This window comes from Nycticebus coucang, chromosome 16 (assembly GCF_027406575.1).
Source record: "Nycticebus coucang isolate mNycCou1 chromosome 16, mNycCou1.pri, whole genome shotgun sequence".
In the NCBI taxonomy this organism is placed as follows: domain Eukaryota; kingdom Metazoa; phylum Chordata; class Mammalia; order Primates; family Lorisidae; genus Nycticebus; species Nycticebus coucang.
In genome coordinates this window covers 12,821,628-12,848,575 of record NC_069795.1, presented here as the reverse complement: position 1 = coordinate 12,848,575, position 26,948 = coordinate 12,821,628, and the positions used below count along the sequence as shown (strand labels likewise).

Genomic DNA, 26,948 nt, shown 5'->3' with positions numbered 1-26,948 from the left:
GTGTGTGTGTGTGTGTGTGTGTGTGTGTGTGTGTGTGTGTGTGTGTGTGTGTGTGTGTGTAGAACGCCACGGGACAACAGAGGCAGACACTGGAGTGAGGCAGATACAGACCCAGAAGTGCCAGCAGCCACCAGAGACTGAGAGGCAAGGAAGGCGTCTCTTCAGCCTGCAGAGGTTGTGCGGCCCTGCCAGCACCAGGATCCTGGCCTCCCCACCTCCAGAGCTGTGAGAGTGTTTCTGCTGGGTCCTAGCACTTAGTTTGTACCATGTTTTTCCATATATAACATGCACACACGTTTTTGGCCCAAACTGTCAGGAAAAACTTTGATTTTAATTTTTAATTCGAAGTCAAAGCTTAACGCTTGCAGTGTTCAAAAACTGTTGACATTTTCCAAGGGATTTTCCCATAATTTTTTGTAAAAATGTCAGCTAGATTGTTAGCTCCTGCCTAAAGTATACGAAGAGAAATACATCACTCTTCGTTAGCTAAAAATACTTTCATTGCAAATTCGTTATAAGTTCAACGAAACCAATTACCATATTCCAGGGTATTTTACATACGGATATCATTATTGCTTTCTAGAGTTACACTTTGAACGCATAAGCATAAATAAAACTGAAAACGTTTACATAGAAATGGAATTCATATCCCTATGTAATGTGCCCCCTTATTTTTCCCTCAAAAGTTTGGGTAATATACACATACACAGCAAAAGATGGTCATTCGTTATCAAAGACACAGGAAACAGGATAGGTTCCAGAGCCAGTGCCAGAGCTGGCAGTAGCACAAGGTGAGCTGTCACAGGGGTCCCAGCAGAAGCAGGTGACATACCCACACTGGGATGAATTCAGGAACTTATTTATGAGTTGTGAGCTGAGCCCTGTTCTGTGCCAGCCACACTGGGCTGAGCCAGTGGGTGCAGGGAAAGGTAAGACAACCAGTGATCTGTGGGAGAAAGTCTTGATTTGTAGCATTTGCCAATTTCTGTGGTATAAATACTCCCTCTGTGGTCAGAGCAGGCTACCAAAATGCCTCGCAGATGCAGAGCTGGATGGAGATGCCTGTAGCTCTCATCACACAGTGCTTCCACCCTGCAGGGATGGTAGATGTCGGTGCCCTGGACAGAATAGATAGTAGCAAAAAGTGAAAGGATTAGGATGTGGTGAGAATTGACTACTTCTGCGCCTAACATGATCTATGCGATTGTAAGCTTACATAATTAAATTGTTACTGATGTCTGTGATAAACAGCCAGTTTGCAAAATTTCTGAATGTTTAACACAAGCCAGAACCAACACACAGCCGGATGAAGTACAGCAGAGAAGGCAGATGGCAAACATAACCTCAGCCTCGTGGGGAGTAACACAGTGAGCTGGCTCCGACCAACGCTTGGGAAGAGGCTCCCGAGGCACCTCTCCCTTTGACGGCTGCAAAGCTGCCCTGGAGGAAGTGTGGTCCACAGAGTGACCTTGGCATTTGCTCTCAGCTGGTTTGGGGGGCCAGTGTGGGGTAAAGAATGCTGACCTACATCTGTGAACTCTTGGAGAATCGGTTGACACCCAGGTCCCCAGAGATGGACTATAAAATGTCAAAGGGCACAGAGGGGGGTGGGTGCTCATGTGCGCACAATGCACACACACACATCCTTTTTGCATTTTTACCATCACAATTTCCTCCAAAACAGCTATTTATTGACGGCTCTTGTGTGTCAGGAACCAGGCCAGGCAATGTAAACACGAGAAGTCCACGTTCAGGAATATTAATACGGAGAAGGCAAAGCCCCGCCTTTCCAGAAGCTTACGATCTAGTGAGAGGACTGTGGTTGGCCACAGCGGCCTAAGTCTTGTTCTGGGGCTGATCCAAGGAAGCTGTTGGTCACATCTCAGCCCTGGTGTCCATTGTCAACTTTATCTGTCCTGAAGATGACAGGTGGTTTCCGGTTGGTTCAGATCCCAGGTGGGAAACAGGGTGCTATTTCTCAAGCCCTCACAGATACCTGAATTTGGCATCATGTACGGGGTAGGGTGCAGATGCAACGTGAAGTCACATGGTGGGAAAGCTTGGTCACCTGCGCTGGGCTGTGTGGGGCTTTGTGACTACTTCTCGTAGGTACTGTTATCTCCGCGAGGGTGACCAGCAATCCCTGGTTGCTGGCGATGGAGGGTTTTCCTGCAACGTGAGATAGATGGTGCTAAAACCCAGGGGAGTGGTCCTGAGCCATCTGTGATGAGGGGTGTCACCCTAATTCTCACCTGTTGGCAGCTACAGTTTGAATTCTGAAGCCTACAAGGACCTTTTACTGAAACCTGCGAGGATGTATCTTTTGCATTTCAATCAATGGCCCCTGGGTTCTAAATCTCATTTCCCTTAAATCTGTTTCTGTAAGAAATATAGCATTTGCTTCTTTTCACTTTATAAGACATGTTGAAAAATAGCCATTCATTTCTAAATCCCTCTTTTCAGTCACTTTTAATATTCTTTTAAAAAGAAAAAAAGACTCTTGGGGCTAAAACTTCACATACTTGGACCAAACCCAAAAGGTGAATATTTCAGCAAAATTCATTCAGGGTCTTGAAAGTCAAGTGCGTGAATATAAAATACACCTTTTTTAGCCTAGGATCATGCCCTTTTCTGCGCGTGGATGGCTAGGCTATGAAATGTCACTTTGACATACTCAGTGCTCTCAGGAATGTGACCCGAGAAGAAAGAAAGTGAAGCGTGGTGCTGGCAGAGACTGCCAGGCTAGTAGGTGGCTTGTGTTCTAGAAAGGTCCCATCCATCTGCTCCCACCTTAACCCACGTGGTTCTTCCTGCTCAGGGCTCACAGATCTGGCTGTCACACTGGAGGCATTCACGGGGGGAGGGGGCAGGGCAGATCTGTCAGTCAGCGCCTTCAAATTCCAGCCCTCATCCCCGCCAAGACAGAGCGCCAGCTCACAAAGCTCATCCAGCACCAGAGCGGCACACAGGGCTTTCATCCTTCCTTGGTGCACTCACTCCCTCCATCACAATCGTTAGCTTCTTGTAGGACAAAACACACGTGCCCTATGTGTGGGTCTGTTCACTCATGGACGTGTGCACGTCTGTGCTATTTCCCCCAATCCTTAAAACACATTGCAAAGTGGCCAGGTGTAGGGTGTCATTTCTTCTTTACATCTTGAATAGAGGCCAGCCTGAATGGGGTGCTGAGGGTGTCTGTGGCTTCAGTTGACCTGGGTTCCAATCCTGCCACTGCCATATGTTAGCGGTGAGGTATTGGTGGCTTGCTGGCCACCCTCCTCCCTGTGCCCCTGTCTGCTCATCTGTGAAATGGAGATTTCAGCAGCAGCAAAGGTCTGCCTCAAGGAGTAAATAAGGTAAGGACTGCAAGGTGCTGGCATAGGACGCTTGTGGGGCAGTGCCAGTGAGTGGTAGAGGTTGCTCCCCCAGGATACACCCAGTTGTTTTAGCTTCAACAGCCACACTCCCTGATGCTGTGTTGAGAAAGGCTGGTTTAGGCTGGAAAGTGGGAAATTTTTTTTCTCTTCTCTCTGGTCACCAGTCCAGCCACACAGGATTCTCAGGAGATTTGCTTGGCTGTCATGAAAAGGAAACTAGGGAGGAGAAGAGAATGGAGAGAAGATGTGCACTCTCTGTGCACAGCTGGCTGGGCCCGGGGTTACGAGCCCTCCCTATGACCCAGCATGTCTCCCTGGAGAAGGCTTAGTTCACCTTGGGCCCAGAGAGTGAGTCACCAATGGTCAGGACCATAGCCTGCCCTTTACCCTGGAAAGCCTTGGGTGGTCCACACAGCATACGGCCCATGGACACCCACCCTGCTTAGCTCTCCAGACCCCTGCCAAGATGATCACGGGATGTGATGCCTTCTTAAAACCTAATTTTCTAAGGTTCACCTAGGAAAACAGTAAAATTAGCATATTTGTATATAGAAAATAAAGACATCTGGTAGGATGTACTGGGCTATATAATTCCTACATATGAAAAATCAGCATTAATACAGTATTGTTCATAATACCCAAAAGGTGGAATCAACCCAAGCGTCCACCACCGATGGAGGAGCAAAATGTGGTCTATCCACACAGCAGATATCACTCAGCCTTAAAAGGGGATTCTGACAGGTGCTACAACACAGACGAACCCCAAGGACATTACAGGAGAAGAGCCCTGAGCTGGCATGCTCTTGCCTTCACACCATGTTATGAAGCAGCAAGAAGAGCCTCACAGATGGCAGCCCTTCAACTTTGGACTTCCCAGACTCCAGAACCATGAACTAAATGAAGCTGGATTCTTTATAAATTACCTAGTCTGTGGTATTCAGTTGTAGCAACTAAGAAAATGGACTAAGACAACATCTATGAAGTTGATCAATCTTAGTTTGAACTGCTTTAACAAATCATCACAGCCTGGGCTGCTGAAACACTTATTTATTTTATTTTTTGCAGTTTTGGCCAGGGCTGGGTCTGAACCTGCCACCTCTGGCATATGGGGCTAGTGCCCTACCCCTTTGAGCCACAGGTGCTGCCCTGAAACACTTATTTCTTACAGTTCTGGAGACAAGTCCAAGATTTAAGGCACTAGCAGAAAGTGGCGAGGGCCCACTTTCTGGTTCATAGATGGCAATTTCTTGCTGTGTCCTCACATGGTGGAGGATAAGGGTCCTCCCTCCAGCCTTTTAGAAGAACACTAATTCCGTTCATGGAGATTCAACCTTCATGATCTAATCACCCCAAAGGCTCCACCTCCTAATACCATCACATTGGGGGTTAGAACTTCAATTTAGTGGCCACAAACATTCAGTCCATAAAATCATGAGATATTTCCCTGATCTGTTAGTATGACAGATTTCCTAATTTAACACTTACATTCCTGGAATAAATCTCACTTGGTCAAAATGTTATCTTAACATGTTTTTGGATTATGTTTTTTTATTTTTATTTAAAACCTTTGCAGCTCAATTTACAATCGCCAAAATGTGGAAACAGCCTAAATGCCCACCAACCCAGGAATGGATTAACAAGCTGTGGTATATGTATACCATGGAATACTATTCAGCCATTAAAAAAAAATGGAGACTTTACATCCTTTGTATTAACCTGGATGGACGTGGAAGACATTATTCTTAGTAAAGCATCACAAGAATGGAGAAGCATGAATCCTATGTACTCAATTTTGATATGAGGACAATTAATGACAATTATGGTAATGGGGGGACAGAAAGAGGGAAGGAGGGAGGGGGGTGGGGCCTTGGTGTGTGTCACACTTTATGGGGGCAAGACATGATTGCAAGAGGGACTTTACCTAACAATTGCAATCAGTGTAACCTGGCTTATTGTACCCTCAATGAATCCCCAACAATTAAAAAAAAAAAAAACCTTTGCATCAAGCTCTGTGCCTCAGAGTACTGGCCACATACAATGGGGCTGGCAGGTTTGAACCCAGCCTGGGCCAGCTAAAACAACGACAACTACAACAAAAAAAATAGCTGGGTGTTGTGGTGGGTGCCTGTAGTCCCAGCTACTTGGGAGGCTGATGCAAGAGAATCGCTTAAGCCCAAGAGCTGGAAGTTGAGGTGAGCTGTGACGCTACAGCACTCTATGGAGGGTGACAAAGTGAGACTGTCTCAAAAAAACTTTTGCATAGATATAGTGAAATAACAGTGTCTTTGTCAGTTGTGATAATATTACGTTAGTTTCACTAAAGTAACTTATAAACTTGACTAATGTTTCTGTGCTCTAGTAACAATTTAAGCAGCTTTAGAATTAACTGTTCTTTAAAATTTTGGTAGTGTTCCTTGGTGATTTTTTCAGGTCTAGTTTCTCTCCTCTATGGAAGTTGTCTTTATATGTATTCTCTGTATTTTAGTCAATTGAACACATTTTATTTTCCTAGGAAATGTATCCATTTCATCTAGGTTTTCAAACGTATTTGCCTAAATATCATTGCTGTGGCTTGAATGTTGTTCCCTCCAAAACTCATGTTGAAACTTGTTACCCAATGTAATGGTAGTAAGAGTTGGGTTCTTTAAGGAATGATTGGGTCACAAGGGATCTACCCTCATTCATTCAGGGATTACTGGATTAATGTGTCATCACGGCAGTGGGTTATTACAAGAATGGGTCTGTTATCAAAGCCAGGTTGGCTATCTCTCGCGAGTCCCTTCTGGGTGATGGCCTGTGCCACCCTGGGGCTCTGGAGAGAATCCTCACCAGCAAGAAGGCCCTCACCAGATGCAGCTCCTCAACCTTGGGCTTCCCAGTCCCCAGAACTATAAGGAATAAATTCCTTTCTTTATATATTTACCCAGTCTCAGGTATTCACTTACAGCAATAGAAAATGGGCTAAGGGGGTGGCGCCTGTGGCTCAAATGGGGTAGGGCACTGGCCCCATATGCCAGAGGTGGTGGGTTCAAACCCAGCCCTGGCCAAAAACTGCAAAAGAAAAAAAAGAAAATGGGCTAAGACATTAAAAAAATACTAAATCGTTATTTTCCTTTTGTCCTTATTTTGTGTAATTGTGACTTTAAATTATGTCGGTGACTAGTTTCAGTTTTGTTGAGTTTTTCTGAACTCAGGTATTCAAATTTTGCTATTCTTTCTCAACTCATTAAATTTCTGCTTTGATCCTTATTCATTCCTTCCACATACTTTCCTTGGCTTATTTGTTGGTCTTATTCTTTATTGATATGGTTATTTTGTTTTCATTCTTTACTGATTCCATTATTTAATACTATACATTTCCCCCTATTCCTGTTTAATCCCCTCTGTAAAGGCCTTCTCTCCAAAGACAGTCACCTTTTGGGGGTTGGGGCTAGGGCTTTAACAGAGCTTGGCAGGGGGGAGCTTGGAGGAGAATGACGCGACTTACTGCCTAACGGTTTAAAAAATAATGAAGTGTCCACACATTCTGAAATGGTTCCCCACCCCCCAATTATGTGTCCCTTCCTTTTCTTCCATCTCAGCTCAGAATGAATTTTCCGATGGAGACCATGTCAAACTTTAATAGGTCAAATCATATTTGCTAACAGCCAACTAATGGCATTTGTTTTCTAGATGTATTCCTTAATTTATGATTCCTTTCAGCGTAAATCTATGAAAATCCTGTATCTAATAACTGAAATCATGTTTATTCCCCAAGGAAAAAAAAAATCAAGAGCTCTGCCACTCAAACCTCCCTCTGCTGTTGAATGCAAGTTACCTCTAGAAATACTATGTTTGGGGACCCAGAAATAGTTGCCAGAAGAGCTGGGAATCTGATCCTGAGTGTTGCGTTCATTTTGTCTAGCAGGCAAGCTCAAAGCGGCTCTCAGCGGGGGGGGGGTTGGGTTTTGCCTTTCAATGCCCTTAATTGCTTTATCTTCCCTCTTACCTTTGCAATCAGAAGTGATTTAGCCAGAATTTATGATCCTGGTAGAGTTTATATTTTGCTAATTTATCATCAGCTCTGAGCTCCATCCCAGCACCGTACCAAAACAAGGAGGGAGAACGCAGAAGAATAAAGCTCCCTGCCTTTTTTTTTTTTTTTGGCAGTTTCTAGCTGGGGCTGGGTTTGAACCCACCACTTCTGGCATATGGGGCCAGTGCCCTATCCCTTTGAGGCACAGGCGACACCCTCCCTCCTCTGTTTTGAACAGGGTATGGCCATGCAGCAGGCGTGGAGGACGGAAAGGAGGCCGGTGGTCAGCTTTTATTATATCTGTCATGTCTCCGTGTCTTGGCATCCCTGGACACCGAACTGTGTCTCCCAATGAGTGAGGGGACAGTGACAAAATGCACATGGGTACCTGGGGCTGTCGTACCACCTTTATTCTAGAAAGGGTTCAAGAGAAAGGCAGTGACAAAGCTGCAGTTATGTGGCTTCTTGGCAAGGCTGCCACTCAACATGACCGGGCATAGGGGCGGGGATTTAGTTACAGAACTACAAATGGGGTTTTTGGCACTTACATTCTGCATTTTCTAAGGATGCTGGCTCATGTGCTCTCTTGGAATCCTGCCTCACTGCTGGAATAGCAAGACAGCTACACTTATTTTCTTGGTCTGAATACAGACGTTTGACTTAAGGGGTTACGTCCCAATAAACCCAGCGCAAGTTAGAAGTATCCTAAGTCAAAAATGCACTGAATACATCTAACCTAGCAAACATCATAGCTTGGCCTAGTCCACTGAAGTGTGCCGAGAACACACATTAGCCTACAGTTGGGCAGAATCCTCTGGCAACACTGTCCTCTATAGGGTATGGGTTCCTTACCTTGTGATCGAAGGGCTGACTGGAGCTAGGCAGGAGAGAGTATCTATACTGTTAGCCTAGAAAAAGGCAATTCAAAATTCAAAATTTGAATAATGGCATCTATTCAATGTGTAGCATTTTTGCACCATCATAAAGCCAAAAAATCTTAAGTCAAACCCTGGTAAGTCTGGGACTATCTGTATATGGAATTCAATCCATTCAAAGTAATGACAGACCAGGACTTAGCCCATGGGAATCCGTTTATACTCTAACTCTGAACCATGCTGGAATGACCAGAATCCTACACTGGGTCTGCAAGCAGGTGAGGGTTTCTTCACCAGCTGGCATGCAACCCCAGCTGCATTCGTCTCTCATTTGGAGCCGTAGTTCTCAGATTGAAACAAGCTTGTTTTCACTTAAAGCATCTCAAGGATGGGCTCACGTATCTTCCTCTAACCCCCTCACAACAGTTGGTAAACTACTATGGACTGAATATCTGTGCCCCTGAATTATTTCCCCCCCCCCCCAAAATTTTTATGTTGAAACCTAAGCGCAAGGTGATAGCCTTAAGAGTTTGGCTGCTGGGAAACCAAAACCCTCATGAATGGCATTAGTGTCTTTATAAAAGGGACACAGAACAGCTCTTGCCCCTTAAGCCATGTAAAGTTACAGTGAAGAGACCAGCTGTCTATGAATGAGAAGGCCGGCCCTCACCAGACACGGAATCTATCCTGCTGGCACTTCACTCTTGCACTTCCCAGCCTCCAGAACTGAGGAAGAAATCCATGGGATTTGTACGGCAGCCTGGGCAGACTACAACATGAACCAAAGCCGAGTCTTGGGAACCACAATTTCGTCACCGTTGGCCCACACATTAAACTCAAAGGCTGTCATCTCTCTCCAAATAGGCCACTCTTCTTTTGGGCCCACCAGTTATATACTCCACAGACGTCCACTTGTCACTCTTCACTGGCAGCGATTTATAACGACATCAGGCACAGTGGGGGGAACTTAGGGCAGACTAGGGCATACAGGTGATTAAGATGCTTCACCTTGAGCAACTTAACCTTTTGGGGCTTTGGTTTTTTAATTCATGAAATCACAACAGTGGTTTATTGTCACATCTCATTCCTGACACCACTTGCCAGGGGCCAGGACTGGCCAGGGTTCAGGCCGGCTTAACTAGGTTCCGACGCAGACCACTCAGTTACCTCGCTCGGCTGTCAGGTGCATGAGGGCTAACTACTTCAGCTGGAGAGAGAGTCTTAGAGTAAAGCAGTCTTCTTAGATAGATCCTAGTCTTTCGTATAGCTTGGTAGTCAGACACGCCGCCATGCTGGCGTTCTGCAGGCAGAAGAGAGAAGTCAGAGTAAGCGAGTCCGTGACAGAATGCGCATGCTCCCGACTGCCTTCTCCTCCAGCCTAATATAAGGCTGATCTCGTGCCTCTCAACACCACAGGTGTAGAGACTGCCATTTCACCACTGCTCTCATCTCACGAGCTCTCATGCTTGTTAGGAGAGCTAAATCCCTCTCCATGCCCTTTTCACCAAGGTGTTCCATTATTGAGCTACACAGGTATTTCTTATAACTCACTCCTCCTAGCCATAGGCTATACGGGCTGCTACCTGTCCCCCCTTTTTTATATACAGGCAAAATTTTTAATGTGGTAAGGGCAGTTCTTTCTATTATCTAGCCCTTTGATAGGCAAAAGAATAATTATCAAAAGTTCAGAATTCCAGGTATGGGCTCTTTAAATGAGGAAGCCCAATACAGATGTAAACTATTAGCCACTGCTAGGGAAAAACGATGATTGTAATGTTAATTCCCTTAAAGGTCTTTTTAAACTGAGAATCTTTACTGAGAGAATTTACCATTTCTTTAACTGTACAACTTTCCTTTGATATTTACTTAATGGATGAACAAAAGAGCACTTTCCTTGCAATCTTTGCAAGCAAGGATTTTTCTCTGGCTATTCCAAAGGCTTTTCTACTCGCGGTTCTAACAAATCCACCCTTCACAGATCTCAAAAGACTTACTCATGGAACTAACGGTCCCACACTTCAGTCTTCTCAAAGGCTCTGTTACTCGTGGTCCTTCAGTGGTCCCGCACTTCACAGTTCCTCAATAGCAGAGTTTTTCCTGCTTTCAAGCTGCTTTTCCAGCAGCATTTTTGCCAATTGATTCTAGACTTTTTCTAATGTAACTCCCTAGCACAAAGGTGGTTTAGCTCTCACTCTTCCCTTTGTCTGCGCTCTCATCTTCCAAAGGAGCCACTTGTGCAGTGTCCCTTTCTCCTTTGGGCCGTGTCCAGGCTCTTTAGCTTGACCCGGTTATGGTACACAGACGCTGATGAGAGGTGGGTTACCCCTTCACCACGCGGGATAACCAAATATTCCACAAACATTTCATCTAATTGTCATTCATTGGTCTGGTTTAGTTTCCTCAGTTTTATGCTGAGGCACCACAGGTCTAACCAAGCTGGCAGAATGCTCCCATAGCATAGAATTGAATTATACTGTTTTTCTGAGAATAGTTTGAAATGAAAATATTAAAGAAACTGTTTTAACTTTTTGCATTTACCAGTGGGTCCTATTCTGGCCCAACTGATGATTGCCCTATAGTGAAGGTGTTCCATCTTTATCAAATTGAGAACAGCATTCGTTTGCCCAATGAAAGCCTTTTTTACACTTGGGACATACACCTGGAGGTTTACACGCTCTTTGTTCCTTTTCTTTAGCACTCAGCATTTTCCCTTTTAAACACTTTCTCTTATGACCTAACTTCCCACATTTATGGTATTTGACGTTAACTGGGGGAATTTACCCTCTGATCTTCCAGCTGCCCAATTTGAGTTGTCATGTCAATATAGCATTTACCTGCTTCAATAAGATTCATCTGATCTCAACTGTTTTATATCAGCTGCCATGATCTTAATCTCGTCTTTAAGCGGTTCCATCTGACACTTCAACTGCTGTATCTCATTTGCCATGATTTTTCTGACTTTCTTTCGGCCTTCTACTTCTTACAATTTTTTATTACCATTTTTCCTTTTCAACTTAGAACCTTTGGCTGCCTTAAAGGGACAGAACTCTTTAGCTGTGTCTTTTTACTCTGGAATCTTAGCTGTTTTACAAAGCTTCCCTTCCTCTATTTCTTCACCAGCCCCCTTGATCTGCCTCAATTCAGAGCTCTTAACTGCCAAAAAGGGGATTCGGGCGTCGGTCTCTCAAAAGCTACTTCCTGCTGGCAGTGGGCGAAGATATAGGGGAAGGCAGTTAGAAGTTCTTTCCTAACTTAATAAACTCTTGCAACCTGTTCCCAAACTTTTCTCTTTGCTGTTTTACCGAATGTTTTTCTCACCCCTGAGGCTAAAGGCGTGTTTACTAAAGGTTATCTCCTAGTTCTTTCTCTTTCCCTCTTGTCTAAAGGCTTTCTACCTTTTTTTCCCCAGCCACTTCCCAGAAGAGGCTAAAGGCTTTTAGTGGCTTTTCCCCAAAGAAGTAGTTAGAATTTTGAAAGAAAACATAGGAAAGATGAGGAAAAACCAAATGAGAAAGGCCTGTTTTTGGCTGTCTTAGATATTTCTTTTCCCTTTAAGTATTTCTATTTCTCTTCTTATTTGCTAAAGCTTATTTCCCTCTTGGTCTGCGTTCACGGGATCCTGCCGACTATGCCATTTGTCACATCTCGTTTCTGACACTACTTCAGGGCCCAGGAGTGGCCAGGTCTCGGGCCCGGCTTAACTAGGTTCCAGATGTGGACCACTAAGTTACCTTGCTCAGGTCTGTTAGGTGCCTGAGGGATATCTAGCTGGAGAGAGAGAGTCTTAGAGTAAAGCAGTCTTAGAATAATAGATAGATCTTAGTCTCTAGCATAGCTTGGTAATCTTCAGCAGAGAGACGCCGTGCTGGCGTTTTGCAGGCAGGAGCGGAGACAGAGTAAGCCGGTCCGTGACAGCATGGCTCCCGACTGCCTTCTCTCCAGCCTAATATAAGGCTGATCTCGTGCTGACTGCCAATTCACCACTGCTCTCCTCTCGCGAGCTCTCATGCTTGTTAGGAGAGCTAAATCCCTCTCCATGCCCTTTCCACCAAGGTGTTCCATTATTGAGCTATACAGGTATTTCTTACAACTCTCACTCCTCCTAGCCATAGGCTATATGGGTTACTATAGGTTTTTTCCCTAATTTGGCTGTTACGAGATATTTTTGAAGGTGTAAATAGAAAAAACACAGATAAAGTGCTTAGTACAACCGTCTGGGAAATAGTAAGATCTCAATAAATGCCAGCTGCCATTACTGTCATCTCCAGTATTGAACTTTACCTGGAAATCAACCACAGCTCTTTTTGAACTTTCTCTGTGATCAGCAGGACGTTCAACATGGAATGGTGACTCCTAGGGTCTTGTGACAGTGTGTGTGGTGGGGTGTGAGGGTCAGGGTCCCCTTGTCACCTCTCCACGGGGGTTGCTGAGGCTTTGGCAGAGCATTTGGCTGAGTCCAAACCCCTCGAGGCTATTGTGTTCTAAGCATGTAGCTGGTCATTTCAAGCTTGATGGCACATTCTTCACAGAGCAGCTGCCAAGGAACGAGGTAATCTTGTAACAGAAACACTGCCTGCTGCTGTCAGTTTGCTGGTCAAAAGGGTTTAGGTGGTGCCAAATTTTATTATCAGCATTCCTGGTCTCCATGAAATAATCATGTAAGAAGACAAATTATGTCAACGGACAATATAATGGCCCCAGAGAACTTCCATATCCCACTGGGTTGATAAGGATTCCTGATGACATGGAAGGAGGGGTGCTTAAAAAGATCTACTGTGATCACATGGCTTCATTATCTTTTTCTTGCAAGTGTGCAAATTTAATGCACATAAACATTGACAAAGAATGCTCATTAAACAAAATCATAGGATTTTTTTTTTTGACAGAGCCTCAAGCTGTTGCCCTGGGTAGAGTGCCATGGCATCACAGCTCACAGCAACCTCAAACTCCTGGGCTCAAGTGATTCTCCTGCCTCTGCCTCTTAAGTAGCTGGAACTACAGGTACCTGCCACAATGCCCAGCTATTTTTTGGTGGCAGCCGTCATTGTTTGGCGGGCCTGGGCTGGATTTGAACCCGACAGCTCCGGTGTATGTGGCTGGCGCCTTAGCCGCTTGAGCCACAGGCACTGAGCCAAAATCGTAGGACCTTATTGCAAATTTTACTTCATCTAAAGCCAGAAACTATTCATGGGAGTTTTAAAATGATAATCAAAGTAAAAATGAAAATGATGCAAATTTGGCTTTACCAAATTTGACACTTGACTGAAAGAGTACGTATACCAAGATCCAGTTGGCCACAGCTCACTTTAGGAAACACCACTCTGCGATTAGGTCTGGGGTTCTGGCCCTGAGATAAGGCTGCCTGTCAGCAGGTGGGCACTGACCCTTCCACTTGCCCTCACCTGCACAGCTCCTCTTTCCAGGATGGTGGGGCGCTCAGGCACCCAGGCAAGAAGGCCAGGGTGAGGGAAATGTCCCGGGTCCCCCACTTCCCCTCAGGGCATGTGCACTGTCTTCTATGGCAGCAGTTCTCAACCTGTGGGTCGTGACCCCTTTGTAACAATGAAAATACATCCTGCAGATCAGATTTTTACATTACGATTCATAACAGTAGCAAAATTACAGTTAAGAAGTAGCAATGAAAATAATTTTATGGTCGGGGGTCACCACAACATGAGGAACTGTATTAAAGGGTCATGGCATTAGGAGGCATCAGAAAGGTTGAGAACCACTGCTCTATGGGAACATAATCTTGCAGGTGTGAGGCAAGCATAAGGCAAGCGTGAGGAAATTTCTAGGCCCAGGAAGTGTTTTTCGGATGCTGAGATATAGGGTTTGAGGCTACCTGAATGGTTTATGAGGATGTGGAGTGGAGGCATTTAAAGTCAAAGGCTCCCGCTCCCTAACATGATGGGTCCAGTGAGCCTGAGAGCTGGAAGCTGAGCCTGAAGTCAGACCCTGCCTTCCACAGGGACAGCCACACATTTTTACCAGGCTCTGAATTCATTTTCAGGACTTATCCCGAGGAAGGAGATGTTGAGAAGCTGAGAAACCACAGAAGAATTTAAGTGTCAAGGTTAGCCAGTTTGGCTGCTCAATACCTAGCACAGGTGAAGCCTTTACTCCTAGAAGAAAAGGCCAGAGAGGCAGCAGCCAGGAGGTGAACTTTCCCCAGGGGAATGCCCAGCTTCAGAAGACTGTTCAGTGGTTTCATAGGAATCTCTAAACAAGCTTCAGAGTTCAGCTTCCAGAAAAATCTACAAACAGCACCAGAAAAGGGCTCGTGGGTGGCTAGCGGCGCCTAGTGGTCACTCGCGGTCAAGTTTCCTATCAAGTGCCTGACTTGCTAAGAAGGAAAAGGTCCTTTCAGATTTCCTCCACTATGAGTTATCATGACAATACAGAACAAAGTAATGAGGGAGAAAAAAATGTTTGTAATTAGTTTTGGTATTTTCTCAAAGAAAACCCTGAGATATTAAATAGCTGTCCTGAAACAAAATAAGTTACACATTATTCTTCTGAGGATGTATTTATTAAGTTCTAAAACCTTGAATAATTATTTTGAAAATTCAAACTATAAGAAAACTAGAAATTTCACCATATTTTATAGTGAGTGGCCTTTTTTTGGTGGGTGTCCTTTTTATTATTATAATTACTTTGCCTAAAAGCAAGGCGAGGTAATATTTTTGAAAGCTTCATCAACTGGTGAACTTCATCTTGGTCTCCACTTTATGTCTTTCACCCCCTGAAAATGTCTTTTCAAAGCAGTGTTATCTGCCCATGGAGAATTTAAACAGGTGTCGTCATCATTTTCTTCCAGTCTCTGGAAATAAATACATTTTACTCAGGAATGCATTTCAGGAGAATGTTTCACACATAGATTAAAGAAAGAACCCATGGCTGCTCTCCCTTCTGGGTTACCCCAGAACAGGACATGTTTAGTGTCTAATGCTGGGGGTCACCTGACAGGGCCCAACAGCTCTCGGACAGATGTAAGTTCCAGAACCATGCACCCCAACACCCTACAGAACTTACTGTCCCCGACCTGCCCTGGTAAGACATGGAGGGTACGCCCAGAGTGCCAGCTCTGTGGCAGACCTGTCTGCTATACCTTGAGCTCCTCTTGTCTTCTGTGATAATACAGCATCAGCTGCTTCTGCTCCTCGCTGCTAATAACAGGCTCGCGGGCTGGAGCTCCCTGTCCCCTCTGAAAAGATTAGGGCAAAAGCAAATCGTGGATTACTATGTTCTTATAGTGACAATCCGAGAAGTTATAGTGAATGTTTTACAATTGCCTGTGCCAACTGCTAAAGGTGAACGAGTCATCCCCATCTGGTCATCTGGAGTGAGTCATCAAGGGAGGTCTTGGTCTTCAGCAGCCCTGACTCTAAACTCTCATGGTGACAGAGACCAGATGCTGTCTCTGTCATGGCCATTCCCATGGCAGCCACAGCAGCTCCAGTGGGGAGGGGAGGCACCTCAGAGCCCCAGGCTCTGAATATTGATAACGGTGGTGGCCTCGTTTCCCCCAGTTGCAGTGCAATGATTCTGAAGCACACGCAACACCAAGGCAGCCAAGCATATAGAGAGTTCTACCTGACGCCCTTCAGTGGCCTCGGACCCTTCCTCCTCATTTACAGAGCACCAGCAGTTTGAAAAAACTTGAAACCAGTGTTCTGGGGTGTGTTTTTCATTCCAAGAAACACTCTGTTTATGTGTGGCCCTCTTTTTAAGGTTGAAATTAACATGGCATATTCTTTCTCCCTCACAAATGAAAACAAACTGCAGATATTGCTAGTCAATCCATGTTTTCTTCCAGTTCTGGTTGGTGTGAAGAAAGGATGTTTTTAGTTTAAGCACAAGCCAACTGGATTAAAATATTTGCACAAGAAGTTTAAATCTTTCAGAGTCACTGTAAATTTTTACTAGTTGGAAGGCAAACAACAAAAATACTGACCTGTTAAAGTTCAAGTACTTACTTGCTGAATCTTGACGATAATTTTGGTTTTTTCATTTTTCCCCACATAGTCTGAAAGCTTCTTTGATTTTCTTAACTCCTTGGCTGCCCACCACAGTTGTGCTTCTGACTCCTTTATGACATTCAGTCCTGCCTGGGAAGACCAATTGTAAGGACTGGTGTTAAGGAGCCTACCAGGGCCCCCACACGTGTGTGGTTGCACCCAGGGCTTCTGGCCCCTGCTGTCTTCCCATACCACACCCCCTGTGGAAAGCCCTGACTCCTCTACCTCAAAATCCTCAATTTTAGTACCCTCCCTGTTAGGTTTCAAGTGGTACCATGATTCAGTTAACTTCTTGCTCTGGGAAATGGGGGAACTTATCTTATTTGCACCCTCATCCATAATATAAGGTCCTTCTTGGATAGAAGGATAGATTTGTAGGTTATTGCCAGGGAAGGCACTGGGATACTGCTGAGTTGGTTCTTGTTTGTTTTTGAGACAGGGTCTTAGTCTGTTGCCCAGCAGCACAGTGGCATCATCACAGCTCACTGCAGCCTCAATTTCCTGAGCTCAAGAGATTCTCCTGCCTTGGCCTCTCAAGTAGCTGGGACTATAGGCACCCGCCACAAGACCAGCTAATTTATTTTTTGTAGAGATGGGATCTTGCTATGTTGTGCGGGCTGATCTTAAACTCTTGGCCTCAAGTGATCTTCCTGTTTTGGCCTCTCAAAGTGCTGGGATTACAGGCATGATCCACAATGCCTGGCCCCTGCTGGACTTTTTAATAGAGTCACAATGGGTCTGTTGTTTGCTTTTGCATATTCCACCTATTTAAGATGTCTTAGAGAAATACTGTCCAACAGGATAAGGAATGAGTGAGGAAAACAAAGAAAAATGGAAATAAAGGTAAGAAAATAACATGAAGCAAAGGGTAAGACTAGAATACCAATTTCCAAGCAAAGGGACTAATACATTGGGTATAAATAGAAACAAATTAGGTTTCTGGCTTCCCAGCAGCCCAGGATAGTGGAAGTGTTATTCCTGATGGCCAACTCCCCCATCTGCCTCTGCTGCGTCTGGGTGTGGGGGCCCAACCCTCAACCGGGAGCTACTCAGAGGAGCACACCTCTCCTGCATTCAGAACTCTGCTCTGAAGCACAGCATGACAAAGACAGAAAGCTGTGCAGAAAGCAAACGCAGCATCCATCAGAGGAGAGTCAAGTCCAAACGGCTTTGGGCACAGGAGCTCAACTTCCAGAGTACCCAAGAAGCACACACCTGAGTTCCTGACAAATCTTCTTTATTTTCAAATTCCATCTGGATGGGATCATACGGTGGCAACCCCATGGGATAAACAATCATCACTGCACCTCGAAGCTGGTCCAAGGCGTCTTTCACCATCTCCATAGTAACACACATGCTGGCTTCCACGTGTTTCTGCAAGTGGACAGGCGTCATTGTCATTATCTACAGTGTGGCTCATCACTGCAATATTTACCCATCAAGTTCTTGTACCAGACCCTTACCAGATACTGCCAGAGCAACAAAGGGGAATCAAACAGTTCTTGCTCCCGAAGTGACTGCCATCGATTTTAGGGGCTGAGCCAAGTACCCCATGGTCTATATTATAAAGCAGACAACAACAGCCCACTTGGTGAGGGGCAGGAAAGAGAAGGCTAAGCTGGTGGGGTAGGCTGGAGTTTGTTTTTGTTTTTTTGAGACAGAATCTCAAGCTGTTGCCTTGGGTACAGTGCTGTGGCATCATAGCTCCTAGCAACCTCCAACTCAGGCTGAAGTGATCTTCTTGCCTCAGTTTTTCTGTTTTTAGTAGAGACAAGGTCTCGTTTTTGTTCGGCCTCCCAGAGTGCTACCGCAGAGTGTGAGCCACAGAGCCCAGCCTGGAGTTTGTTTTTGAATGGCCATGAAAGCCAGGCTGAGGAGCTTGAATTTACTCTGTCGGCTGTGGGCAGCAATCACTTATTCTGGCAAGGACAGGGAAAGTCGGGAGATCAATCTTGGAGTGGAAGTGGAACAGACCTAATTGGAGGGACACCAGGGAGCAGGCTCTGAAGACTACAGAGCAAGGTGTGATAGCATAAAGAATACATCTGGTCTTTGTGCTCGATTCCTGGCACAGAGCTTCAAAAACCTGTGGGATTTCTGAGTGATAGGAGTGTCTTTGTTGAAGAGACCCTTTGTACCATACCTCAGTTTGGTACAAACTAACATGGTAACCCCCAAGGAAGGGTTGGCACAAGGAAGTGGCCAGGAAGACCAGGCACATGATTAGCAGGTAGGAAGTACCAGCCTCACTCCTACCTTCTCCAAGGCAGGGAAGGGGCTAAAGACAGAGTTCACTTACATGGCCAGTGATGTAAACAATCACACCTACTTAACAAAACCTTGATACAAGTTCTGGACATGAAGGCTAGTGGAGCTTTCTGGATAGTGAATACACTGACGTGCTGGTGCTGCAACTGGATTCCACGAAGCGAGAGCATGGAGCTCTGCACCCCAAACCCCTTTCCCACCTGCTGTTCTTGATGTAACCTTTAGAATAAAACCATAATCACAAGTATTTGCCTTCAGTGAGTTCTATGAGTCACCAGTGAATGACTAAACCTGAAGGAGAGGTATTGTGGGAAGCTCCAACTTGTGGCCAGGTCAGACAGAAGTATGGGCTGCCTGGGGACCCCACTTGTGGCTCCATATCTGAAGTAAGAAGAGTCCTGTTGGTCACCTTGCCCTTTAACTGGTGGGATCTGATGCTAACTCCAGGTAGTTAGTGTCAGAATTGAGGGACTCTGCCCCTCACCTGTGGGGTCTGGGCTAACTCTGCGTAGTGTCAGAATTGAATTGAATTGTAGGATGACACAGTTGGTATTGGAATGCAAAAGGCCATAGAAGGGTTTGAAATAAAGTGATAGCTTAAATAAAGTGGAAATGAAAGGAGGTGGATTTAAGAGGTATCCAAGGAGGAGACAGTACGGGATTGAACTGAAGGCACATGGGTGATGCAGTGGGAGGTGTTGACGGTGGCACCGAGGACTCAGCCTATAGAACCAGGACCCTGGGGGCTCTGGGACTGGAAAAAGAAATGCAGGACATGCTTATCCTTGGGTGCCAAACACAAAGGCAGAGGAGTGAGGAAACAATGAATTCGTGTCTAGAGACCATGACTTTGAAGTGCTGGCTGGATGTTCAGGTAGAACCATCTTGGAACCAGCTGGAAATTCAGGTAGCAAGTTAAGGAAGATGTCATGAGGACAGGACAGAGCTTTGAGAGTTATCTGCAGGGGGCAGAATCTGCATTTGCAACATAGAAAAAAATGCCAAGGAGAAAGCACTCTGAGAAGTACACAGGCCAAGGGAAGATGTAATGAACAAGTGGGAAGGATTTCCGTGCAGAACATGTGGGCACAAAGGGTGCGGAACAATGTCCAGACCTCTGTTTTCTTACCATGTTCTCAGATCTGCTGATGTGACTAGGTGCTATAATTATTATTTGTACTTTTTGAAAAAGTTTCTGTGGTCAATGTGTTTTGCAGACACTGAAGCAAGGCTTTCCTGTAGGGCTTCACGGAAACTTTACTTTACAGGGGCAGACTTTCCTGAAGCTCTTAAAAGATTAGTGAAGAGCTTGAAGAGTTTAGGAAATATTGTTTTGGCAGTAACAGTTTTGCCAAGCAAGCCAGGAGGAGTAGAAGAAAAAGCAACAGTCAACCCAGAAGATTTTTAAAAGAGGGTGGTAATAATGTCACCAACACATAAATAAAACCAATAGATACAAATACCAATTCTTTGAAGATCTTTAAATTCTTTTGCTGCAGATATGTGATATTAGCAATGGTATAACCGTATGCTTCTCCCTTTATGAAACGCTTTTTGTATACGTACTTAAAACGATAACAAAAAACTTACTTACATTAAACATATGTCAATAAAGTATCTGTAAAGCTATTCAATGGCCTTGAAATTCAAATCTCCCTGACTTAGCTTTCTCCAGTTCTTCAAAAAGGTAAAAGAAAATCAGTATGCATAAGTTTATATCTAAATTATACATGAACCTATATTTACATGGCCAACAAAAATTTGTGTCTGCTCATAAGAAACGGAGGATTCTGGTCACAATTAGGAAAAGGAAAAGCTGGGGCTTACTCCAAACATGCTTCTTTCCTCTGCCTCTGGGAAATGAAAAGAAAATAATGGAAAAGAAAAAAAAAAAAAAAGGAAAAGAAAAAGGTGGGGGGAGAAAAAGAAAAGGGAACAAAAGACTATGAGATAAGTCTTAAATGGAGTTTGTATCTCAAAAGACAAGTTTTAGAGCATCATTTAGAAAAGCTAACCTTAGATATTATTGCTTTGGCTTCTTCTATAGTCTTCTTTAAAACTTGCTGCATTTTTTCATTTGGAGCTATAAAAATAAAAAAGGACAGAAGGAGAGACAGCTTCTTTAAAACGTTTCTAAAATATCTCAATCCCTTCTGTTTTATTTATTCTTAATAAATAACAATATTAGACACTGAAAATACTCTAAGTACAAAATTATATTAGAATAGAGAGGGTTAATTTAAGAACATACTGGTTTAGAGATGAATAATTAACTGCTAACTGGTTCATGAGATACTGTTTTGTTTTGTTTTTTTCATTGATATATCGTAATTCCTTCTGAAAAGCAAAGACTTCTCCAGCTTGAGAATGAATTTAGGTATGAAAGGTGTGGGAGACAACTACTTTCTCAAGCCACAAGTCTAAGGAAATAATACTAGGAATTCCTATTATCTCTGATATTTTATAAAATATATTTTTGAGCTTGCAAAGGCCTTCCAAAGATACTGTTTTTATTTCTTCTGCTCCTAACAGTGTTTTAGGGACCAAAAAGTACATTGTAGTTTTTTTTTTTTGTAGAGACAGAGTCTTACTTTATGGCCCTCGGTAGAGTGCCGTGGCCTCACACAGCCCACAGCAACCTCCAACTCCTGGGCTTAAGCGATTCTCTTGCCTCAGCCTCCCGAGTAGCTGGGACTACAGGCGCCCGCCACAGCACCCAGCTATTTTTTGGTTGCAGTTCAGCAGAGGCTGGGTTTGAACCCGCCACCCTCGGTATATGGGGCCGGCGCCTTACCGACTGAGCCACAGGCGCCGCCCCACATTGTAGTTTTTTAAATGGAGCTTTTAAGACAGGTTAAAAGGGATACACTATCAAAAAAGATCATCCTTTCTTCCTTCCAAGTCCACATGAGCAACCATACACTGAACAGAGAAGAATTTCTTCAGTGTTCTGGCAGGGTCCTGCTGAAGCACTGCCCCAGAGAGAGGTATGCCCTTGGCCCAGGGGGAACTCAGTGCTGACATTCCCAACCCTTTCCCACAGAGTCTCTAAAGAAACCCCAACATCTGCAAACAATAGCAAAATGCAACCTCCAACACATTTTCAATGGTATCTACCAAAGTGATTAGGTTAAAACATATGAAATTGTCAGTTCTCAACCATTTTGACTTACAAAAAATGGTAATTTCATCTAGTTCATCTATTATACTTAAAAGTGAGCTGTAATTCAGTAAGAAGACAAACTTCCTTTATACCTCCAATTTATCATGGATTTGAGTTTTACCACAGAGGTTACATAGCACAATATTTTGTTAATTTTGTATAGAAATACTGAGGTCAATTTTTTAATTTAAAGAACTGCTTTCATACTTATTGGTATATTCAAGCATGTGTGTATACACAAGTGAGAGAAATGCTCACTCACCTTGCCCATTCCTTCGTCCAATATCATCCTTTTTAAATACTGAACCACCACTGGGTACACATTTTTCACCCCATTCATCCTTCAACTTCAATTCTTCAATCTGGTCATCAGTCAGACCTTGCATATTAGGAGGGAGAAATATTCCATGTTCTGCTAATTCTTCCATTTCTTAAAAACAAGAGACAGACAAAGGTATCATAATCACCACAACACCTTATATCCCACTGGAATGGAAGGTCTCAGGGCAGGGTCCTGACCATCTGGTTCCCTATTTTATTGAACACAAACACACCACCACTTGCTATTTGCCAGACCTGTCCAGGACCCTTGACAAAGAGTCACTGACTCATCCTCAGTCAACAGACGCACAGAGCTTAGGAATTTGCTCTTGTCCCAGAGAGGCTGGCTATAAATTCTGTGATCTAATCCTCTGGGCTACTTGTGCTTCCCGGACCTCAGGAGGTACAAGATTAACCCTCACCGAAAGTCTGAACACATATTCACATAGGGTTTTATATTTTTCCAAGTGTTCAGTTAGATGATCACACTTAATTTAACCTTGTATGTAGGCAAGATAGTTACCAATACCCCATCTTCCTTCATTTACAGCTATATCATCTGAGGCTGGCTCAATTGACATAGCTAATACTTGATAGAAAAACTTTGTAAATATATAAATCAGTGAGGAGGATTTGAGGCAGCTCACATCCCATGAAAATAGGAGACAGAACAAGGACTTTGACTTTCCAGTATTACATGTATCCACTATTTAAATGCATGGCTATATATTTTTCCTAATCCATATGTTTACCACCAAACCAATCCACATTTTAACCTGGAAAAATTGCCTGCCTTCCTTTCTCCCTTCCACTTTCCTTATCTTCCTGCCTGTGAAGGAGGCACATGGAGCTGGGTGTTCCCAGAATGCTGTGAAGCGCGCATACAAAACTATTAAACAAACTGGTAAAACTGAATCCGATGTTATTGTCTTTCTCTCTACCACCATCTAAGCAACTGGGGGGCAGGAGGCTGATCTCACTTGGTCTTATCAAGGCCAAGTACTGGTATCTCAGTCACAGTTGACACTAGAGACTGTGGAATAGTTCAACGGATTCTAAGTTCACTAACATGACTCTTTAATGTTCAATATCACATTTCCGATTTATAATGTTATAGAAAAAGAATTTGAGTTTCTTTTTTCCTCAAGTGCTTTAAGTTTTAAATAACTTTTTTTTTTTTTTGGCCCAGGCAGGTCTCCAGCTCTTGGGCTCAAGTGATTCTCTGGCCTCAGCCTACCAAGTAGCTGGGATCACAGGTCCACCCACTGGACACAGCTTAAAAAAACATTTATTATTGAGTTTGTTTTGCAAGCACAATTAAACCATATACAGGATGGCCATAAAGTTCGTGTGCAATCTAAAATAGACAACTATTCTAAATTGTACATGAACTGTATGGCCACTCTGTGTGTGTGTGTATACATGCTCCATCAAGAGGCTATGACCCTTAAGTTCTCCATAATGCAAAATTCACGTATTTAATTTATGTAATTTAATAAATCACATAAAGTAATATATTATTACATATATTTATGGATTTTATATATACTTATATAAATACTCAACTTGTTTATAATAATATAATGGTACTCTCATCACTGCAAGTTTGACAGCGGGGCTAATTCAGAAGGTACTAGCAGCATTAATTAAACAAATTCAAATTAAACATAATTAAAAATTTAATTGCTTGGTCGCACTAGCCACATTTCAAATGCTCAATGGCCACACACGGCTCGTGGATACAGTCGGATGGCACGAAGGCACATTTCCCCGCGGGGAAGTCCTACTAGACAGCGGTGCTCTGGGGAGGATGCGGAGAAGCGTGGCCACAGCCCTGTGACTGGAGACTCAGAATCGCGTCTCCAGGAGCGGTGGAAACCCAGTGACCAGAGTGTGCGACGCCAGGGCTTTCTCACCGTTTTCCCACCTCTGAAGGGCAATCCCAAAGCCGGTGGCTCGCCACCGGAAACTGCTTCACCTGGGAAGTCTCAAAATAGGCAATTCTCCTTTCAAAACCTCACCCAGTTCTCACCCCACCGCTCGGGCTGGTTCACTACACCTGCTCTCCAGCCCGGTCTCTTGGCTCCCTCCTAGGGCCTCTTTCCTCTCGCAGCTCCCCACACTTGGCGCCGCCCGCTGGCCACCCCGGAGCCGGGGGCGCCAGACAGACCCTACTTTCTCTGGTTCTTTATGCATCCCCACTTAACTCCAAAGTCCTACTTCAACTCGGCTGCTGCAAATCTTTTGCAACCTTCCACAAAACTGACTCCTCGCCCGAGCCTGCCCATCTTTCTCCATCACAGATTGCCGGTTTTCTTCACCTCTCCCGGGCCCGCCCAGACCTGCCCCGGCCGTCTGGCCACACCTGAGCAGAGGCGCTGCACCTTGAGCCGCCCGTTGTAGACCCGGGCCACCTGCACCGTGAGCTCCTCCAGCTCGGTGCTCCCCAGGGCCTGCAGTAGGAACTGGCTCTCGTCGCCCCGCTTCACGTGCAGCAGAACCATGACCGCCCGGCTGAGTGGTTGGAGCGGCGAAAAGACTCCGGATGCGCGGCCCACGGGCCCGGCCGGCCGAGGTCAGCCGGAGGGGCGAACGGCGGCGACCCACTAACTGTAGCTTAGACGGCGGAACGCCTGGGCTCTGGCGCCAGCGGTGCTGAGGGGAAAACAGCACTATCTCCTGGAAACAGCTGTTGCCAGAAGCAACGATCAAACAGTCAGAGGAACTGCCAGCGCAAGATCAGAACCCGAGGGTGGAGAACCTGGGGTGCGTGGAGACCCCCCCAGCCCACCCCGTAGGGAGCTGCTGCCGCGGCAACAACCCACACAGGCTGGGAGGGAGGCTGATCACCGACGCACCAGCCGAGCTGGTTCACAGACCACGCTCCCGGAAGTGGCTGTTGTCCAGGCAACCCTCAAACACAAACCAAGTTGCTGCAGGCTAGCGCGAGTTGCCCCGTCGATTAGCCTGGGGCCGGAGATTCACTCAGGGACAAGGGTGGGCCAAGGTAGGGGGTGCCAGATGGAACATGTGTGGGGTGGTGGGCATCACCGGTGCCACGTTCCACAGCAGCCCAGCGGCGGCCGCCTTCCCTACAGCCACGCCAACTCCCGGAGTCGCTTCCGCCTCCAGTAGTCTCCACTTCCGGAAACGCCTCCTCGCTGCTTCCGGTCTGCAGACTATTGGCTTTCCGGACCCAAGAGCGAGAGCGAATGCCCGAACTTCTTTGTGGAAGCTGTTTGGGATTGGCATTCATCTAGGGTAGCCCCAACGACTGCTGCTAGAGCGACCCTCCCCCAAATACCCGGGCAGCAGCCATAGTCCAGCAAATTCTTTCTGAACGGCAATCGGGGCCAGGCGCAGTTTTTCAGGCGCCCTGGATCCAGCGATTCACTGCTCCCACACATCTTATATTTATGTGTGATAAAGAGAAAAAAATGGACGGACAAAATTCAAATGCAGGTATAAAGGAAACTAAACAAGGAGATTGATTTTTTTTTTTAGGTTGGATGGTTAGGCAGTGCCTTAAGGGGTGGTTAACGTTTGCAGTGGATAACAGACACCAGCTAAACATGATAGTACGAGGCCTCTACCCATGGTTGTCTCTTCTTGGTAGGGAGCAGGGCTGGTAGTGCTGAGTACAAAATGATTTGACTCTTACAAAGCATCCTCTACTGTCTGTTCCAGAAACTTTAGAACTTGTGTGTGAAAGAGAAGAGTCTGACTGTAAAACTGGGAATGCCCAAAGCCAATTCTAAGTCTTCGTATGAAGACTGACACTAGATAGAAAGGTGACAGACTCTAGGGAGAAGGGAAGATGTGTTATCTCTAGTTAAGTGTTGAGGCAGGGATCACCCAGATCCTGAAACAGGCAGTATTAGTGTGACTGGCAAGTATTTCCCTAGGAAGAAGTGGGCTACTCTGTTTGTTCTCTTAGCTCCTACCAGCTGGCCATAAGGTCATCCCGTTTCTCCTGAATCCAATTCTGCACTCATCAAGCTAACTTCTTAAAATTTAGTTTATAGTCTAGCCTTCTAGTTAGAGAGAACCACTTGTCCACAAACTCATGTATTACAGGGTCTCTAGACATAATTTTTAGTAATGTTGAGAACTGCAGTAAATTGTTGCGTAAAACCCCACATACTATTAAGTTTTGTTTAAAATATGTAGTTTATTAATCATCTGGTGGCTGCCAGGCATGGTGGCTCATGCCTGCAATCCTAGCACTTTGGGAGGTCAACATGGGAGGACTGCTTGAGGCCAGGAGTTCAAGACCAGCCTGAGCAAGAATAAGACCCTTTCACCTCAAAATATAGAAAAAACTAGCCAGGCAGGGTGGTGAGTGTCTGTAGTCCCAGCCACTCAGGAGGCTGAGGCAAAAGGATTGCTTTGCTCGAGCACAGAAGTTCAAAGTTGTAGTGAGCTGTGATGAGGCCACTGTACTCCAGCCCAGGGGACAGAGCAAGAAGACCCTGTCTCAAAAACAAAACAAAATAAATAAACCTTCAAAAGTTAGGGTAAAAAACCCATTTAGAAAATGGGCAAAAGAACACAGATTTCACTGAATAAGATAGAAGATGGCAAATAAGCACTGGAGATGTTCAACATCATTAGTTATTAGAGAAATGCAAATTAAAACAAGGAAACATTTAGCATGCAAAAATAAAGTGACCACAGCAAATGAAGGCAAAGATGTGGAGATGGATCACTCATGTACTGCTGATGGGAATGTAAAATGGTAGGCTCTCTGGAAATCGTTTGACAACTATTTATCGAGACAGAGTCTCACTTTGTTGCCCCTCATTGGGTGGTCTGGTGTCACAGCTCACAGCAACCTCAAACTCTGGGCTCAAGGGATTGCGTTGTCTCAATCTCTGAGTCGCTGGGACTACAGGTGCCTACCACATT

The 26,948-nt window shown here is 44.9% G+C and overlaps 1 protein-coding gene across 4 annotated transcripts; it reads right to left on the bottom strand.

Annotated features, from left to right (window-relative positions):
* Positions 1-227: 227 nt before the first annotated feature.
* CFAP298 (cilia and flagella associated protein 298) lies at positions 228-25,130 on the bottom strand. 4 transcript variants are annotated; one of them, XM_053564851.1, is made up of 7 exons: positions 24,406-25,130; positions 21,982-22,149; positions 20,572-20,639; positions 17,504-17,662; positions 16,247-16,378; positions 15,379-15,474; positions 228-1,118 (listed from the first exon to the last, which is right to left on the bottom strand). In XM_053564851.1, exons 1-7 carry the CDS (start codon positions 24,542-24,544, stop codon positions 861-863), a joined length of 1,020 nt encoding a protein of 339 aa, XP_053420826.1. In that variant the 5' UTR covers positions 24,545-25,130; the 3' UTR covers positions 228-860. The 4 variants fall into 4 exon arrangements, with proteins under 4 accessions (XP_053420826.1, XP_053420828.1, XP_053420827.1 ...); XM_053564853.1 differs by lacking the exon at positions 228-1,118 and adding an exon at positions 7,798-9,567; XM_053564852.1 differs by lacking the exon at positions 228-1,118 and adding an exon at positions 14,784-15,090.
* Positions 25,131-26,948: the final 1,818 nt, after the last annotated feature.